The sequence below is a fragment of the Hakea prostrata genome, chromosome 1, assembly GCF_041222555.1.
Source record: "Hakea prostrata isolate BN-2017 chromosome 1, UWA_Hpros_2, whole genome shotgun sequence".
NCBI lineage: Eukaryota > Viridiplantae > Streptophyta > Magnoliopsida > Proteales > Proteaceae > Hakea > Hakea prostrata.
In genome coordinates, this window is record NC_142600.1 from 56683843 (window position 1) to 56703575 (window position 19733).

At 40.0% G+C, this 19733-nt stretch overlaps 1 protein-coding gene across 1 annotated transcript; it reads left to right on the top strand.

Annotated features, from left to right (window-relative positions):
• The first annotated feature begins 14973 nt into the window (after positions 1-14973).
• Positions 14974-19523, top strand: LOC149029165 (uncharacterized). Its single transcript, XM_089142386.1, has 5 exons — positions 14974-15390; positions 15450-17025; positions 17191-17321; positions 17436-17529; positions 17623-19523. The coding sequence occupies exons 1-5, from the start codon at positions 14974-14976 to the stop codon at positions 19521-19523; spliced, it is 4119 nt and encodes a 1372-aa protein (XP_088998512.1).
• The last annotated feature ends 210 nt before the right edge of the window (positions 19524-19733 follow it).

Below are 19733 nucleotides of genomic sequence, written 5' to 3' on the forward strand. Positions count from 1 at the left end.
GAAGTTAAGATCTAATGGAGGCGCTCGACAGAAAAAGTATCGTTCGCGCCATCTTTTGTGGTTAGAAGGGCAAGTTCCTTTGACATGGATGCTGCCCCTCCAATCAAGTTCAGCCTTATTGCGTTTGGACGAGAAAAACCCATCCGGGAGGATGGGAGATAGAAAGAACATGAAAATGTACAAAGAGAGAAAGAGATGGCGTAATGCCAAGCTCAAAACACAAACCCAAGAAGCCGACGATGAGACGCCAGCTATTGGGGAGGAGCATTCCGGGACAAATGTTCCAATGATTTAGAACTGCGAAGAACAAAGGATTAAAAAAGGGAAAGCGAACCCCGCTTTCCAGTGCATCTATATACAGAGAAAATTCACCCGAAAGGGATGAATCAACCCTCTCATCAGGGTGGGGAGCCCTAACCTGATATGAGGAAGGAAGATCAAAATCTTGGACAGCTGAAAGAAGGGTTTCCTCATCGTAAATGGAGGGAACAGAGCCAGGTCCACCATTGGACCCGGAAGTTTGAGGCTGCCTAGAAGACTCGACAATCTTGGAAGATCCAGACTCGAGAAGGACAGGAGAAGTTTCGGCTTTTCTTTCAAAACCTTTTTGAGAAACTTCAGCGAACTCGCGCGGAGAGGACGATTAGGGTTTTGTTGTCACTATCCGACTGTTCGGGAGCAGGAGAAGCAAAAGCATCACTGCTATTACCAACACTGGGTACTAGAGAAGCCCTATCGTCCGCCATTACTTGTTTCAGTAAACTACAAAAAGAAAAAGACCAGTAGACTTACTGATTCAGTGAGGCGGAAGCTTGAGAGCAGGAAGGCGCGAAGCAGACAACAAAGGTTCAAATTCCAGACAAGAAGAATGAAACCTACGAAGACAACGAACTGCTTTTAAAACTCCCGCACGAGTGTTCGGGAATCTGAACGATCAAGATTGATTCAAAATCAGCGATCAAGATTGAAAGACGTTTTGAAAGTTTGAACTCACGAATCCGAAATAGGCGTTCGGAAACCGTTGCTTGGATGACGTGAGCCACGACAGATCAACTGCAAGGAGATATGTGGCCTTACACTCACAACGCTCGAGGAAAAGTGACCACCGCATTAAATGTGATATGACATTTAATGAAGCACGCAAAGATTATCACCTGACGACGAACCCAGTTAAAAACCAAGCTCTCAAGATCGATCGAACGCTTGGTCTGGGGGGCTCGTGATATGGAGAGATTATGATCAGACCGGGTTCATACCTGGTCCGACCCTCGACCCCGTTAGAGACGGAGAGATCCGACTCGCTCCCTAGCAAACTGGATCCGGAAGATGGCTTGCTGAAGAAGAAAGCTTATTCGGCTGCAAGCGTGCCCTAATCCTACTTATGGATTAGGGTAATCACCCTAATGATGGCAGACTCGAATTGAAGGCTACGGATAATCATTATCGAAGGGATAATCATCGCATAACCTAAAGGTTATCTCAGGAGTCCTCTACTAGCCAAAACTAGTAGAAGTCTATTGCTCAACGGATCTAACTGATAAGATCCAACGACTACCCAAAGAAGGCTCAAGTGCATCCAACGAAGGAGATTCGAAGGTACACTCTATATAAACCTCACTACCATACAAGGTGAGGGGATCAAAAAAGAATACTATCTGAGACTCAGGTTCAGATACATACTGATAGACCTAAATTATCAGCGATCTGCTATCTAGATCACCTTTCCCAGTTCTTCATTCCTTAGCTCTGCGCTTCTAGCAGAGCCGTTTGTGATTAAGTTCATCAACTGACTTAGCCTTCGGAGGTGGACTCCCGACCCCAGCGGTCGGGCCACATCTGACGCTTTCGTTTTGCAGGACATCACGTGGAGATCTAAGGGCTGAGCAGATTTTGGACGCATCATATTGATTATTCATTTCTTGATTCGAATCTTTTGTTTATAATATTTAAACCTTGATTATTTCCTATTTATGATTATGTTATTGTATATGTGGGAGGATGATTTCCTCAATACTTGATCTTCGGGGCTGTGGATCACACTCCCGGGTATGCCAGTTAGGGTACCGGCTGGGGGGATGTGACAGAGTGGTATCAGAGCCCAAAGTTCATGGAAATCCTAACCACAGAAAACAGTAACAGAACATTTTTGAGTCATAGATCCAGAAGTGACTCATCTACTCTTAGAAGTGAATAATAGAACACTTGGATTAGAAACTATTTAATGAAGCATAACTGAATATTTCTGAATAATATACAATAATTATATTTGAACAAATGTCATGTAATGCAATAAAAGAAAGGTGCATAATACACAATAATAAAGTGAAACAAAAAGAACTTCATTAACTTTAAGAAAAGTTTACATCTGAAAAGCATAAAAGGAAATCCTAAGTACAATCTATCTAGGTGATCTCCTCTGATCTCTGAATGCTCTGAAGTCCTCGGCCATCTGAGTAATCTGTGACTCTATCCTATCCTGCCGTGACTCCATTCTCTCATACATCTGCTCCTGTCTGACCTCCATCCTCTCTAGCATGGAAGTCATAAATCTCATCTAAGCACCTAAATCAGAAGTCTCTTGGACTGAATGTGAAGGGCCTTCTGTCTCAAAGTGTGGTGATCTGGGAATCCCAGGATACTCAGGATCAGCCTCATGCATCTCTGTATCCTCCGCCTGATCATTAGAATCTGGACCAGCATCACCCCCATCTGCTGGAGCCTCCACCTCATCCTCATTCTCATCTGTATCCTCCTCACCATCTGGACCCGGAGATCTCACAGCTGAGTGAGCCTCATCTGCCTGATTGTCCTAGTCCCAATGGAATATCCCAGTGAATCAGTAAGCTCCTCTGTATCCTCCAAACTAACCCCGAAGTGTCGGAAGATCAATGTCAGTAATCTCCCGAAGCAAAGGTTCCTCATACTCGGACATGCCACCAGATCTATCATGACCTGTTGGATGATGTAGGATAAGTCTATCTAAAAGCCTGTGTAGATGCGGTAGATAACTACAACCTCCATCACAGAAACCCGGTTGTGATGTTTCGCCTTCGGTATGATGTTTCGGCCGATGATGCGACCGATGATCCTAGCCGAATCTGTCATTTGTCCACTGTCTCTCGGAAGGTAGCACCCTGAGTCATCCCAGAGAGTGGCGCATATCTCATGAAGCTCGTATGGTAGCAAGAATCGGTCTACCTCTACCCCGACAGGTATCCATAGGCACTGTCGTGGATAGTGTGGTACATGGAGAATGTGTGCCAGATCCCTAGTGGATAAGCGGATCTGTGTCTCTCTGACCCTGCTCTCGATAATGAGTCTGAAAGAACGACCCTATACTCTGGCCTCCTCGACAAACGTGAGGTTGCTGAAGAACAACCTCACTAGCTCAAGATAGACAGGTAATTCCCCCGTGAAGAGATGAGTCCATACCTGAGTGTCGAATCGCTGTCGGATCCGGAATACTCTCAGCTCTCGCAAGTGAAGAAGTCGCCCATACTCTATGCGGCAGTACTCAAAGAATGCCTCATACAGGAACTCTGCCTCTGGTGTGTCGAAGCGATCGAGTCGGATGACCTCTGCTCTAGGCTGAGCTGGAACTCGACCTCTACCTTGCCTAGCTCCAACTATCCTGCTTCTACCTCGTCCACCTCTCTGCATGGTGTGAAGTCTGTTGGAAAAGATAAAAGACATTGCATGTTAGTATTGTTTCGAAAATTCTGATTGAAGGGCATTTTCGTAATTTTCATCAAAATTGGAAATTTGGGGAAAATGTAAATTGAGCATACTGGCATGTGTGCAATACTTGGAATTGCATGTCTATGAAGTTTATTTGAAGGAAATCGATCGAAATCTCAATCTAAAGTTGAAAATTCAGCAAGAAGGAATTTGGGGATTTTGCATTCTAGGTCAAATTGGATTTTTGAAAACTTTGGAATTGGTGTGATCAAAGTACATGTTCACATTCACAACATCATTTTGAGTGTGTAGCATTTGATTTCGTGCGAAAACTCCAAGCGGTTTGAGAGAAATCAAATTTTTTTAAAGTTAACGATTTTGGTACGAAAGTGATGTGAAAGTGCAAGATTGTTGTAGAATTTGTTGTTTAAGCATGGTATTGTGCTAAAAAAAACTAGTGGAGCATGTTTCTAAGTGTTCCTAAGCATGATTTCTAGCATTAGACACAAGCAACACATGATTTTTGGATGATTTGCAAGTTTGAGAAGATGAACATGAGTGAGAAAAGAATGATTTACCTTGTGTGAAGTTGTTGAGTGTTGTAGTGTTGTTGTTGAAGCACCAAACTTCTTGAAAAACACTTAGGAATGCCTTAGCACTTCTCCTCTAGAGTCCCCTCTCAACTATGCAAGGTTTGAAGTGAGTTTGAATGGGTTTTTGGCACTTAAAACCTATTTTTTCGCATGCTGTGAGCCTTGGTCGACTGGGCACTCGACCAAAGGACCCAGTAGCCCCAAGTGCTGTTGGATTTTGGAAAAATGTGATTTTTGTCCTATGATTGGTTGTTTGATGACTAAATGGATGTGTTTAAGCATGATTTAAGATTCTTAATCATTTGGACTTTTGGATTGTGTCGAAACTTCGAAATTCTGTATTTTTTGACATTTTGGTTTTTGCAATATGGTTACGTTAAGAAGTGGGCGTGGTGAATCCAGTGGTCACGGAACTGACGAGATACCAATCAGTGGTCATGATCAGCAGACCAACACTAGTGACCAAGGTACTCCTGATGTACCCGGTGCTCCGAATGTCGGAAGCTTTCGTGATATTGCCAATATTATGGGCAATATGATGTAGCAGCAAGCAGCTCAGTTCAACCAGATGTTGACCGGTTTCATGACTCTGCACAATAAGACTCGTGCCGGTGTCAATGGAAATCCTTATGCCGCAGTTCTGAATGCGGGTGGATTAGCCGGAACTCCTCATACTCGTTTGATGGAGAGTTTTCTGAAGATGCAAGTTCCTAACTTCACTGGAGTATCCAAGGATATCTTGTTTCCTAACAAGTGGCTACGTGAGTTAGAAAAATCTTTTCGTCATTTGCAATGTACAGAAGCCCAGAAGATTTTGTTTGCCGAGCAGAAGTTGCAACATGAAGCTGACGCTTGGTGGACTTCCACCCGGTCTGTTTTGGAAGGTTTGCATGCTGGCGTTGTGTCGTGGGATTTGTTCAAGGAAGCTTTTTGCAAGAACTATTTCCCGGAAGCAGTGAAGGATGCAAAGGAAGCTGAATTTATGGCTCTTACGCAAGGATCTTTGTCAATGTTGGAATACCAACAAAAGTTTGAAGAGCTTCACTTCTTTGCTCCTGACTCTTTGAAGGTTGAGATTGCCAAAGCGAAGAAATTTTTCAAGGGATTGCGACCTCAATCAAGGCATATCTCACCATTCAGCCTGTTGAAAGTTATTCCCAGGTGGTGCAGAATGCCAAGAAGCTGGAAGAAACTGAGAAAGAGAATGCTAGAGTGCAAAGACCCTGGCAGCCAAGGAATCCTGGATTTGTGGATCGAACTGATCGACGCTTTGTGAGACCTACGCCATACCCTACTCCTGCTTTTCAGTCTAGGAGTGTAGGTCAGAGACCTGGATTTCAGCAACCAGGCCAGTTTGGTCAGTTTGGTGGGAATCAGCCGCCAATGAATGTGAATTCTAAGCCCGTGAATGCTATTCCTAGGCCTTTGGATCAGAAGCCTCCAGTTGCACCTGTTCCTGTTGGACTTAGCAATCCTGTTTGCTTTCTCTATAAGTAGCCTGGTCACTTTGCTCGTACTTGTCCGAAGAAGCCTGTTCAGCAGCCTGCTCCTTTAGTGAAGAGTGCTCCTGTTCCTCCTTCTGGAAAAGTGTTCAGTATTTCTAGTACTGAACAGGATGCGAATCATGAAGTAGTTACAGGTACTTTATTTGTTGCTTCTATTCCTGCATTTGTGTTATTTGATACGGGTGCTTCTCATTCTTTCATATCATCTGCATTTATAAAGAAGATTGATTTGGAATCTAAGAATTTATCTAGTTGTTTATCGATTTGTACTCCAACTAGACCTGTTGTGAAACTAGATAAAGGATTAGTTAAGTGTCCTATTTTGGTTGGTGGAAAGAATTTGGAAGCCAATTTAGTACTTTTGGATATGAAGGATTTTGATATCATTTTGGGTATTGATTGGTTGACTACCCATAATGCTGTAATTCTTTGTTCTTCGAAGAGAATTCAATTTCGGATTAGTGGAAGTTCAAATTTTGAATTCCAAGGCGAGAAAGGAAGAATTTGTAAGAAGACATTGTCTGCACTGATGCAAGTCTATACATTAGTTGAAGGTTTGCCATCTGAAGGAAAGGTTAAGGAAGGAAAGAAAGTAGAAGAAGTTAGCGTTGTATGTGACTTCGGTGATGTATTTCCTGAGGATCTGTCTGGTGTGCCACCTGATAGAGAAGTGGAATTTTCTATTGATCTAATCCCTGGTGCTGCCCCGGTATCTAAGGCTCCTTATAGAATGGCTCCTATTGAGTTGGTTGAGTTACAAAAGCAGTTGAAAGAACTCTTGGATAGAAGTTTCATTCGACCTAGTGTTTCTCCCTGGGGTGCCCCGGTCTTGTTTGTTAAGAAGAAAGATGGTAGTATGCGTCTGTGCATTGATTACCATGAGTTGAACAAGTTGACCATTAAGAATAGCTGCCCCGAATTGATGATCTTTTTGATCAGCTGAAGAGTGCAGCAATGTTCTCAAAGATTGATTTAAGGTCTAGATATCACCAGTTGAAAGTGAAGTCAAGTGATATTTTCAAGACGGCTTTTAGAACAAGGTATGGTCATTTTGAGTTTCGAGTATGCCTTTCGGTTTGACTAATGCTCCTACTGTGTTCATGGACCTCATGAACCGAGTCTTTCATGATGTGCTCGATAAGTTTGTGACAGTCTTCATTGACGATATCTTGATTTATTCGAAGAGTGAAGAAGAGCATGCAAGGCATCTAGATTTCACCTTGCAAAGACTAAGAAAAGAAGCTTTATGCTAAGTTTAGCAAGTGTGATTTCTGGCTCAACAGTGTAGTATTCCTCGGCCATGTGGTTTCTGCTGAAGGTATTCGTGTTGATCCTGAAAAGGTACAAGCAGTATCTGATTGGGAAAGACCGAAGACTGTAACAAAAATAAGAAGTTTTCTTGGTTTGGCAGGCTACTACAGAAGGTTTATTGAGAATTTTTCTAGGTTGGCTGCTCCTATGACTAAGCTAACTAGAAAGGAAGAGAAGTTTGTTTGGTCTGACGCATGTGAGAAGAATTTCCAAGAATTGAAGGTTAGATTGACAAGTGCCCCGGTTTTAACTATACCTGATAATTCCGGTGGTTTAACAGTCTACACCGATGCGTCGAAGATTGGTTTGGATTGCGTGTTGATGCAACATGGTAAGGTTGTAGCCTATGCCTCTCGGCAATTGAAGGATTATGAGCGAAATTACCCCACTCATGACTTAGAGCTTGCCGCAGTTGTCTTCGCATTGAGGATTTGGAGACATTACCTCTATGGTGAGAAGATCGCTATTTTCACGGATCATAAAAGTTTGAAATACTTCTTTACCCAAAAGGAGTTAAATATGAGACAAAGAAGATGGTTGGAATTGGTCTCTGATTATGACTGTGATATTCAGTATCACCCTGGTAAGGCGAATGTGGTTGTTGATGCTCTTTGCAGGAAAAGTCAGAAGAAAGTACTGGACTTGAATGCTTTGAATCAACCTCTGTTGTCTTCGATTTCGGATTTTGGTTTGGAAGTTGTCCCTGAAGGTTCGGAAGTTGTTTTGTCCGCTATGACGGCGAGATCCACCCTTAGAGATAGAATTGTTGCTCTGCAAGGTGTTCTGATATGGATTTTAAAGAGAAGATTGAGAAGATTTCTTCGAATCTTGATTCGGATCCTAACTTTGGTATATCTATGGATGGTGCCTTATTGTTTAGAGGAAGACTTTGTGTGCCTGCTGATGAAGGAATCAAGAAAGAGATTTTGAAGGAAGCACACCAGTCAATCTTTACAATACACCCTGGAAGCACCAAGATGTATAAAGACTTAAGAGAACATTTTTGGTGGATTGGTTTGAAGGCCGATGTTGATGATTTTGTTGCCAAGTGTGAGACTTGCCAGCCTGTGAAAGCCGTTCATCAACCTCCATCTGGATTACTTCAGCCTCTTCCTATTCCTAGTGGGAAGTGGGAAGACATCTCTATGGACTTTGTGACTAGCTTACCTCGGACAGGTAAAGGTAATGACACTGTATGGGTAATCGTTGATAGGCTGACCAAATCAGCCCATTTCATTCCTATGAAGATCACTCATACTTTGGATAAGCTAGCTCGGCTATAACAACAGTTATCAAGCAACTATAGGCATGGCTCCGTTCAAGGCTTTGTATGGTAATACATGTAGGACACCCTTGTATTGGACTGAGACTGGTGAGAGAAAAGTCTTAGGCCCGGAGATGATTGAAGCTACTAGCGCAATGGTAGATATGATAAGAGAAAGGATTAAGTCTGCCCAATCAAGACAGAAATCCTATGCTGATAAGAGAAGGACCGATTTGGAATTCCAAATCGGAGAGAAGGTTTTCTTGAAGGTTTCACCTATGAAGGGTGTGATGAGATTCAATGTTAAAGGAAAACTTAGCCCTCGGTACATTGGACCTTTTGAGATTTTGGAAAAGATTGGACCTATTGCTTATCGATTGGCATTACCTCCGTCTATTGCTGTTGTGCACAATGTGTTTCATGTTTCGATGCTTCGGAAATACATTGAGAATCCGGAACACATACTACAGCAAGCGCCTGAAGGACTTAGTGCTGATCTTACCTATGGTGAAGAGCTAGCTGAAATTTTGGATAAGAAGGACAAGCAATTGCGGAATCGTCCCTTTGGTAAAGATTTGTTGGAAGAACCATACCCCTGAAGAAGCTTCTTGGGAGAAGGAAGAAGATATGGAGAAATTTCCTCAACTTTTTTGAAGTTCAGGTACGCTCTCAATTTCGAGGACGAAATTTCTTTTAAGGGGGGGAGAATGTGAAACCCAGCCCTAACCTAACCCTGACCTTGACCCGGTAACCCGGTTGTTTTTAGGTCCAAAGACCCAGAGTAAAGGAAGAAGCCAACTATGGGCCATCTTAGTAGAAGACATGGTGTTTGACTCTGAACCCATGGATGTTGATGATGGAGTTCCATACTTGGAAGTTTGTGCAGATTTGGAAAGGAAGCTGCACCTATCTAAAGATGAGATTAGTTGAAGGACTTGGAGTGTTATCTGACTTGGTTTGAAGGTATTTCTATACACTAGAAATGTCACTTGATATGTGTGCTAAAGCCTATAAGGTTTAGAGCCCATTTGATCCTTCAATTCCCTGATTATTCCTTACTGTCTGCCTTGGTCGATTGATTGGTCGACTGGGCCAGTCGACCAAGCACTCGACCAAAGGATTGTCAAATCCGAGAAAATGCAATTTTAGGGTTTTTCACTTATATTTAAACCCTACTTCGTGTTTCTTTGTTACGGCTGCCTCCTAAACACTTTTTGATCGTGAGAAGACCTCTCCGAAACTCTCTCTGGTGATTTTGAAGACTCCTCTGCAGATCTGAAGCCTCTCATCTCTGATATGACAATTCAAGGTTAGTATCTCTTCTGAATTTTTAATTATTCTTTCTTCGGTCTTGTTCTTGATTGAGATCAGGAAGAAGATGCTGCATCCTTGCAACCATCCCTTCGTGATCTCCTTCTATTCTTTGAGATCTATTATCATCATCATCATCTTAACCCTAGCCGAATATTTTCTTGAAACCCTAACCCTTGTATAATCTTTCTGAAAACCTTTGGTAACCTCCCATGCAAGGGAAACCTCATGGGCAATATTTATGTTAATCTAAACTAGATTTTCTATGATTTCTTTAATTTTCTTGATAGCAATCATTCCCTCTCATTCTGTGATCATAACCTTTTTATGGGGGCCATAAAGGTTGAAACCCTAGTTTCTTGGGTCAAATCAAGAACCCATATTTTGACCATGACTTGATGATTTTATCTTCCCATATAGTTCTAATACATTCTAGGAAGTTCCCCTTCGAATTTCGAATCAATCCGACTTCAAACAAAGAAGTTATGACCAAATCAATTTTTACATTTCCGTACTGACTCGGTTGGTCGACTGCTTGGTCGACTGGGTCAGTAGACCAAGCACTCGACCAAAGGAGGCAGTAGCTTCGTTTTTCGCCCGATTTGATTCGTTTGCTCTCTGATCTTTTAGGTATCTTTCCTAATGTTGTATCTATGCTTGATAGGAGTTTATTTGCCAAGTTTGGTGTCTCTCTCTTTGATCTTTGGTTTATCTTCGGCGATAATCAAGGTAAGGACAGTTATTTCATTATAAAATATATCACATACTCTCTAGTTTCTACTTTATGAAACTCTGAGTTTATGTACTGTTCTTGTATCTTATAATACTGATGTACTACTGTAAGTACAGTAGTACTTGTTTATGTATTATTTTCCATTATTTAAGTATATGAAATGTTTATTACTGCTTGATCGGATTATGCTTTTACGATCTCTTTTATATGATGAATTGTTGGTTGTGTATGTCATGACTGATCTGAGAATGTGTTTGATTAAGTATGGTTTGGGATTGGGAAGTGTCCTTTTGACGCTTCTGTCCTTGGACATCGGAGGGAATAGTATGGGATGTTCTCCAAAGATGCCCATCGATGCTTTCTCGAATCATTGATTGTCATACCTAGGGCTGTCTAGCAGTGTTTGGCTAGGATGTCCACGTTATATCAGACCCGAATCAGAAGGGTATTGACACCTAACGACCCGTGGTAGCAATGTGATTCAAGGGCGCTCAAGACCGTTAACCAACCTGTGAGAGGACGGGAATCATATTGTGGGGGCCATTTATTGGAGGGTTGCATATGGCTAGACTTGGGCTCATGGGCGCTCAAGACCGGTAGCCAACCCGTGAGAGGACATGAGAGCTTCCCGTTTACCATATGTGGATAACCAATAGGGTTGATGAGTCCGTAGTTTGGGACTATTAGGACTCTAGTGCGAAGGATACCGGAAAGGATCGTCAAGGACGAGGAATGGACGTATCTGGAACTGAGTTGATGTGACTAAGTAGATGACTTGCATTGGGTAGGCCTTACCCTGACATGCTCCAGTACTTAGACCAATGGTGATGTGAGAGAGTGGTGACCAAATCCCCTACCATGGTTTTAGAGGACTTTACCCAATTACCCAGGCAGACCCAAGATGCCAGGATGGCTGGGGGGGAGTGACTGACAACCCAAAGAAGTACAGTGCTATGACTTAAAGCATGTCTGCCAATAGAGACCAGAATATATAGAGTTTAGATGCATACATACATTATTTGTTTCATACTGCATTACATCTTGTTATGTTATGATATATGTATTTATGCTGTTATGAGTTAACTTGCCTTACTGAGTTTCTTTCGAAACTCATTCCTTTTTGTACAATCTTTTGTTAGACTATTCTACATGTACTGACTACTATGACGGACAGTACGATGAAGTGCAAGTCGATGAAGCGTACTACATGCAAGGTGTTGGCGACAATCAAGATTACACTGATGATCCCTCGAGCGATCAAGTTGCGTACTACGATTAGACGTAACGTGGAGTTGGAGCATCTCTGTTGGACTGACGAAGTCCACTATTTTGAAGATGTCATCTATAGGATAGAAAACTCTTAAGTTTAGTTTGTCTTTCTTATTTTCTTTTGTTTCAGTTGTAATTCCTTTTAGACTTACATGCTACGTTCCGCTATATCTGTGGAGTGAGTTTCCGCCTCTCTCTACTCTATTTTGATATCTTTGGATATCTGGTATCATTTCCGCACTCTGATTATATTGATTATTCATTTCTTGATTTGAATCTTTTGTTTAGAATATTTAAACCTTGATTATTTCCTGTTTATGATTATGTTATTGTATATGTGGGACGATGATTTCCTCGATACTTGATCTTCGGGGCTGTGGATCACACTCCCGGGTATGCCAGTTAGGGTACCGGCTGGGGGGATGTGACACCAAACATTCCTAGACACCTCATGCTTTGATCTAGAGATCCAACTTCCTAGCAAGGTAGGTTCATCAACAGGAGAATCAAGATCCATGGGTTCTGTATATGGATCATGGACTTCTATCCAGACACTCCACAAATTAACCCGACTAGACTTTCGGGTTCTCGGACTTGCAATTCAGATTCCGGGTTAGAAATACGGGGGTTGTTACACTATTACCCTTTCGGTAGGGGAATTGAAGCTGGATGACCCTTGATGATGGTGACGTGACTCTGATTCGTCATATAGTGGTAACCAGTCCATGCGAAGATTCAATGGTCCACTGTTATTCATGCAATGGTAGGGTTGCATATGTTAGGGTTGGGCTCATGGACATCCAACCAGCGGACCGGGTGTCGTGAGGAGTCAGGAGAGCTTTTCGCCCCAACAATATGTGGATGACCATAGGGTGAGGGAATGGAGTCCAATAGCGGTAGCCAGTCCGTGAGTGTTCTCATTCCTAGGTTACGAAGGATACGGAACCGAGTTGGTTGGTACCATAGGGAAAGTATCTGGACTTCAAGTAGTGTGTTACCATTATGACTTGCATTGGATTAGAAACTCCGACATGCATCAGTACTCATGCCAATGGTCGTGGTAAGGGAGTGTTGACTTGAACCACAGCCATGGTTTGTAAACCAGGTGTGGACTTACCCCTTTACCAAGGATTTCAACAGAGGTATTCAGTCCGTGGGGGATCAAAGTGATTAGACCTACCTAGAGGAGGTGATAGGTCATTTAATTGCATTAATATTATATCAAATCCTTTATATTTTAATGAGACTAATTGGTTGTTTTATTTGGATATGAACAGATTATAGCATTCGGATATCAAATCTATAAAAAGAATGGTTAGAACCATATTGGCACATTTTTAAATCAAACCAAAGAATCACACCCAAATTAAGATGCAAGATTTGATTATGTCCAAAGCTAGAGGTTTGATCTTGCCCAAATCAGAAGGATTTTCGTAAAAAGTCTTAATTCAGCAAGCAAATATTTCGTTCTCTCTTGCGATCAGACATCTAAGGAAGAAGCTGAATTGGAAAGTGACTAAATTGGAAACCATTGCATTGGCAAATATGAAGAAAGGAAACAACTGAATTGGGAAGAATTTCATTGCCAAAGCGAACGATGGAAATAACAGATTTGGAAAGAATGCAGAATTGGCAGGAATCCTCTATAAGAAGGAACGCATTTTCAGAGATTGAAGAAGACACACACAAGCTACAACAAGAGGAAGCCACAGTTCTGAGGAAGAACGGCACAATGTTTTCTATTTTCATTGCTTTGTTTTTATTTTCCATGTCTAGCTAATTCTAGCTTTTGATCAAGATTAATAGAAGTTTGATTTTCACCAATTGTGAGACTTTGGATTATCAGTTTTCTTTAATTCTCAGGTATTTATGCATTTTCTATATTTATTATGTTATTGTATTAATCCTTAGACAAGAGGCCTGTTGTTTTATGATTAATACAATACTCAGTCAATTCTTATATAAGTGACAAATAGCATTCTCGAATGGGTAATCAATGCCCTGGAGAGTTTGCTATGAGAATGTATATCCTAGTTTAAATAAACAAGGCTTTTTCTGGGTTTATTGACTAGGGATTGGGTCTTTTAAAATTTAATGCGATTAATAGACATAACTCAAAGGACAGATCCGAAGGTTATGTTTATTAATTAGGGAATAACTCAGAGGACAGATCCGAAGGTTATCAATAAAGTAGGGAAAGATTAGTTGTTAGAGGACTAATCCTCAATGACCATAACCAATATACCCGAAATTAAAGTTTTTATTTTTTAAGTCAATGATCAATTGAGATAATCAATTCTGAAGTTGAATCTTGATCGAAAGTCTTTATTATTCTAATTTTCTTGTTAACTACTGCATTCGTTTATTTTTATTTAATTTGTTGATTCAAAACTTCCTAATTTTTATCAAAGAATAAATCTTCACCAATCTCTGTGGATTCGACCCTACTCTCTACTAATACAAATTCAGTTGAGATAAGGATTATCTTTGGTGGATTCGACACCCATCAAATTTTGGCGCCGTTGCCGGGGATTGGTTCTTTTAGATTTATTCATTTTGCTTTGTTTTATTATTTTTTTTATTTTTTATTTTTTTAATCTCTAGGTTGTTTGTTTTATGCCTCGATCCATTCGTACAGGTGAACTTCAATTTGATCCTGAGATTGAGAAAACAGCCCGTAGATTGAGGAAGGAAACCAAACAACATTTTCAGGGAGTATCATCTTCTTCATCTTCTAGTATTGATTTAATTGGATTATTTGGGGTTGAAGAAGAAATCATGGATGCTAATAATATTAATGAGAGGACCTTAAAAGATTTAGCCATGCCAGATTTGAACCAACAACCATTATGTATTGAATATCCAAATATTGAGGTTGCTTTTGAATTAAAATCTGGTTTGATTCATTTACTCCCCACTTTCCGTGGTCTTGCAGGTGAAGATCCTCATAAACATCTCAAGGAGTTCCATGTGGTGTGCTCCACAATGAGGCCACATGGTGTAACCGATGAACAAATCAAGTTACGAGCCTTTCCATTTTCTTTGTCTGAAAAAACTAAAGATTGGTTATACTACTTACCTTTTGGTTCAATAACCACCTGGATTGATATGAAAAGGCAGTTTCTTGAAAAGTTTTTTCCTGCCTCGCGGGCTGCTACTATAAGGAAAGATATATGTGGGATCCGACAATATCATGGAGAAACTCTTCATGAATATTGGGAAAGATTTAAGCAATTGTGTGCTAGTTGTCCCCAACATCAAATTTCTGACCAACTTCTAATTCAATATTTTTATGAAGGGTTATCTAACATGGATAGGAATATGATTGATGCTGCTAGTGGAGGTGCGTTAGTACATAAAACCCCTACTGAGGCAAGAAATTTAATTTCTAATATGGCTGCCAACACTCAACAATTTGGGACTAGACGGGATGATCCACCAAGAAAAGTTAATGAGGTAAGTGTCTCTTCCATTGACCAACGTTTGGATAATCTAACTTCTCTTGTGGAAAAATTGGTTGTAGGAAATATCCAACAAGTGAAGGCTTGTGGTATTTGCTTCAAAACAAATCATGCCACAAATGCATGCCCAACACTTCAAGAGGAGACTCATGAACATGCCAATATTGTTGGAGGATTCCCAGATCCACCACAAAGAAGATATGATCCATACAACAATATCAGCCTAGGCAGTCTGATCAACAATATCAACAAGTTTCTAAGCAAGGTAAGTCTCTTGAACAATTAGTTGAATCTCTTGCTGTTAGTTCTCATCAACTCCAACAGGATACAAGAGCAAGTATTCAGAACTTGGAGAGTCAAATCAGTCAACTCGCATCTTCAGTAAGTAAGCTTGAGAATCAAGGCAAATTGCCCTCACAAACAATTATCAATCCAAAGCAAAATGTGAGTGCCATGACATTGAGAAGTGGCAAAGAGTTAGAAAGACCCATTGCTTATCATTCAAATTTAAGAGAGGAGACAGAAAAAGAAGTAACACCTCCTGTACAACATGTAAGCCCTAAGGTAACACCCCCTCCTTTTCCAACAAGACTTTCTCAATCAAAAAAAGTTGAAGAGGAAAAAGAAATTCTTGAGACATTTCGCAAAGTTGAGGTAAATATTACTTTAATTGATGCTATCAAACAAATTCCTCGCTATGCGAAATTTCTTAAGGAATTATGTACTAATAAGAGAAAGTTGCAAGGCAATGAGAAAATAAGTGTGGGGGAGAATGTCTCAACTGTGTTACAAAAGAAATTACCTTCAAAGTGCAAAGATCCAGGTATGTTTGTCATTCCTTGTAAAATAGGTAATGTGAAAGTTGAGAAGGCCATGTGTGATTTGGGTGCTTCTATTAATGTTATGCCTTTATCAGTTTATAAATCTTTAAATGTTGGACCTTTAAAGAATACTGGCGTAATAATTCAATTGGCTGATAGATCAAATGTTTATCCTGAAGGAGTGTTAGAAGATGTTTTAGTTCAAGTAAATGGATTAGTTTTTCCTGCAAATTTTTATGTACTTGATATGGAAGAAGACTATTCTCCTAATTCAAGTTTGATTTTATTGGGGAGACCTTTCTTGAAAACTGCTAGAACTAAAATCGATGTGCATTATGGAACATTAACAATGGAGTTTGATGGCGAGATCATTAAATTTAATATCTATGCTTCCATGAGATATCCTAATGATGTATATGCTATTTATGCTTTTGATGCCATTGACACTCTAGCTCAAAAAACATTTAATTTTTGTGATGAAGACAAGTTAAAAATTGCACTTAGTAATGGTTTAACTCTTGAAGAAGTGCAGCTTGCAAAAGAAGAGTTTGCAATAGAGGATGAATTGCAAAATACTATTTTTGAATTAAAGTCACTTAGACCTATGAGGGTTGATGTTCCTTTTGCTAATCTTCCTATTTCTAATACAAAACTTTTACCCTCTATTGTGCAGGCCCCCAAGTTGGAACTCAAAACATTGCCAGATCATTTAAAATATGCATTCTTGGGTGATAATAAAAGTCTCCCCGTAATTATTTCAAGTAAGCTGAATGCATTAGAAGAAGAGAGATTGCTTAGAGTGCTTCGGGAATATAAGGAGGCTATGGGATGGACCATAGCGGACATAAAAGGTTTAAGTCCCTCAACATGTATGCACAAAATCCTGCTTGAAGAGAATTGTAAACCTTCTAGGCAACCTCAACGCCGTTTGAACCCACCTATGATGGAGGTAGTGAAAAAGGAAATTTTAAAACTCCTTGATGCAGGTATGATCTATCCAATCTCAGATAGCAAATGGGTAAGTCCAGTTCAGGTAGTTCCAAAGAAAACTGGCATCACTGTGATTCAAAATGAGAATGGTGAGTTGGTGCCCACCCGAATCTAGAACGGATGGAGAGTTTGTATAGATTATCGTAAATTGAATGCATCAACTAGGAAGGATCATTTTCCTCTCCCATTTATTGATCAAATGCTTGAACGGTTAGCGGGAAAATCTCATTATTGTTGTTTGGATGGCTTTTCAGGTTTTCATCAAGTTCTGGTTGCACCAGAGGATCAAGAGAAAACCACATTTACATGTCCTTTTGGTACTTTTGCTTACCGACGGATGCCATTTGGACTTTGCAATGCACCTGCTACATTCCAGAGATGTATGGTTAGTATTTTTTATGAGTATGTTGAGAACATCATAGAAGTGTTTATGGATGATTTTACAGTCTATGGTGATTCTTTTGATATATGTCTAACTAACCTAACAAAAGTGTTGCAGAGATGTATAGAAGCTAATCTTGTTTTGAATTATGAAAAATGTCACTTTATGGTAGATCAAGGACTTATTCTTGGACATATCGTTTCTGCAAAAGGTATAGAGGTTGATAAGTCAAAATTGATATTATAAAATCATTGCCTTATCCTCAGAATCGTACGGGAGATTCGTTCTTTTTTGGGGCATGCAGGATTTTATCGTCGCTTTATCAAGAACTTCTCCAAAATCACACAACCTTTGTGCAAACTATTGCAAAAGGATGTAGCATTTGACTTTGATAAAGCGTGCAAGGAAACTTTTGACATTTTAAAAGACAAGTTGACTTCAGCCCCCATCATCAGATCACCAGATTGGAACCACCCTTTTGAAATCATGTGTGACGCAAGTAACTATGCAATAGGATCTGTTCTTGGACAAAAATTTGGAAGAGAGTCTCACGTCATTTATTATGCTTCAAGAACTCTTGACAGTGCACAATGCAATTATTCAACAACGGAAAAAGAACTTTTAGCTATTGTATTTGCTTTAGAAAAATTCCGTTCTTATTTATTGGGTACTAAAATTGTTATTTACTCGATCATGCAGCCTACGAAATATTTGTTTTCAAAGAAAGAAGCAAAACCGAGGCTGATCCATTGGATACTCTTGTTACAAGAATTTGACTTGGAAATACGTGACAAGAAAGGTGCAGAAAATTTAGTTGCCGACCACTTGAGTAGATTGATTTCAAGTGAAGACTCATCTTCACTACAAGACAATTTCCCAGATGAGCATCTCTTTTTCCTTAATGAGGTTCCTTGGTATGCAGATATAGTTAACTATTTAGTTACTAAAACTCTACCTAAGGATTTATCTAGAGCTCAAAAAGATAAAATAAAAAGTGATGCCAAATATTATGTGTGGGACGATCCTTACCTTTGGAAGCATTGTTCGGATTTAATTATTCGCAGATGTGTCCATCAACAAGAAATATCATCCATCTTACAATTCTGTCATTCATATGCTTGTGGTGGACATTTTGGTTCAAAAAGAACGGCTCGCAAAGTTCTAGAATGTGGGTTATATTGGCCAAATTTGTTTCATGATGCATATAGGTTTTGTAAATCATGTGAGCGTTGTCAAAAAACTGGGAACTTAGGACATAGAGATCAATTACCTCTTATCCCTATACTTATTTGTGAAATTTTTGATGTCTGGGGTATAGATTCCATGGGTCCTTTTCCTAATTCTTTTGGTAATTTTTATATAATTCTTGCTGTGGATTATGTCTCTAAATGGGTGGAGGCTAAAGCTACCCGAACTAATGATTCTAAAGTGGTTGTGGATTTTGTCAAGTCACAGATTTTTGTCAGATTTGGCACACCCAAGGCAATGATTAGTGATAGAGGCACTCATTTCTGCAATAAAGTGATTGAAGCATTGTTTCGCAAGTATAATGTCACTCATCGTGTTTCCACTGCATACCATCCACAAACAAGTGGGCAAGCTGAGGTGTCAAACCGAGAAGTCAAGTCCATTCTTGAGAAAACGGTAAATCCAAATCGAAAAGATTGGAGTTTAAGACTCAATGATGCATTGTGGGCCTATCGGACAGCCTACAAAACACCTATAGGTATGTCTCCTTACCGTTTAGTGTTTGGGAAAGCTTGTCATCTTCCTGTCGAGATGGAGCATAGGGCATTTTGGGCTGTAAAACAATGCAATATGGAAATGGACAAAGTTGGAGAACAACGAAAGCTTCAGTTACAAGAGTTGGAAGAAATTCGCAACGAAGCCTATGAGAGTTCAAGGATTTACAAGGATAAAACAAAGGCTTTCCATGATCAGCAATTGCGAGGTGAGAATTTTACAATTGGTCAAAAAGTTTTGCTCTACCAATCTAGATTGAAATTGTTTCCAGGAAAACTGCGTTCTAGATGGTTAGGACCTTTTGTCGTTACTAATGTCTTCTCTCATGGTGCAGTTGAAATCCAAAGTTTTGAGACTGATAAAATTTTCAAGGTTAATGGTCATCGGTTAAAACCTTTTTATGAAGGTTTTCAAGTGCATAATGTTGAAATTGAGCTTTGTATTCCAGAATACAAGGAATGAAAATGAACCAGGTCTAGCCAAAGACGTTAAATAAAGGCGCTAATGGGAGGCAACCCAATTTTCTTTACTTTAAATTTTTTTTTATTGTTAGAAATCTTAATTTAATTTTTTTTCTTTTCTGACAACCAGTTTTTTTTAACTCTTCGCCTTTCGCTTGATTGCTCAGCTTCAGTCCACTATTCTATATATGAGGGGAGTATTCCTAGATTC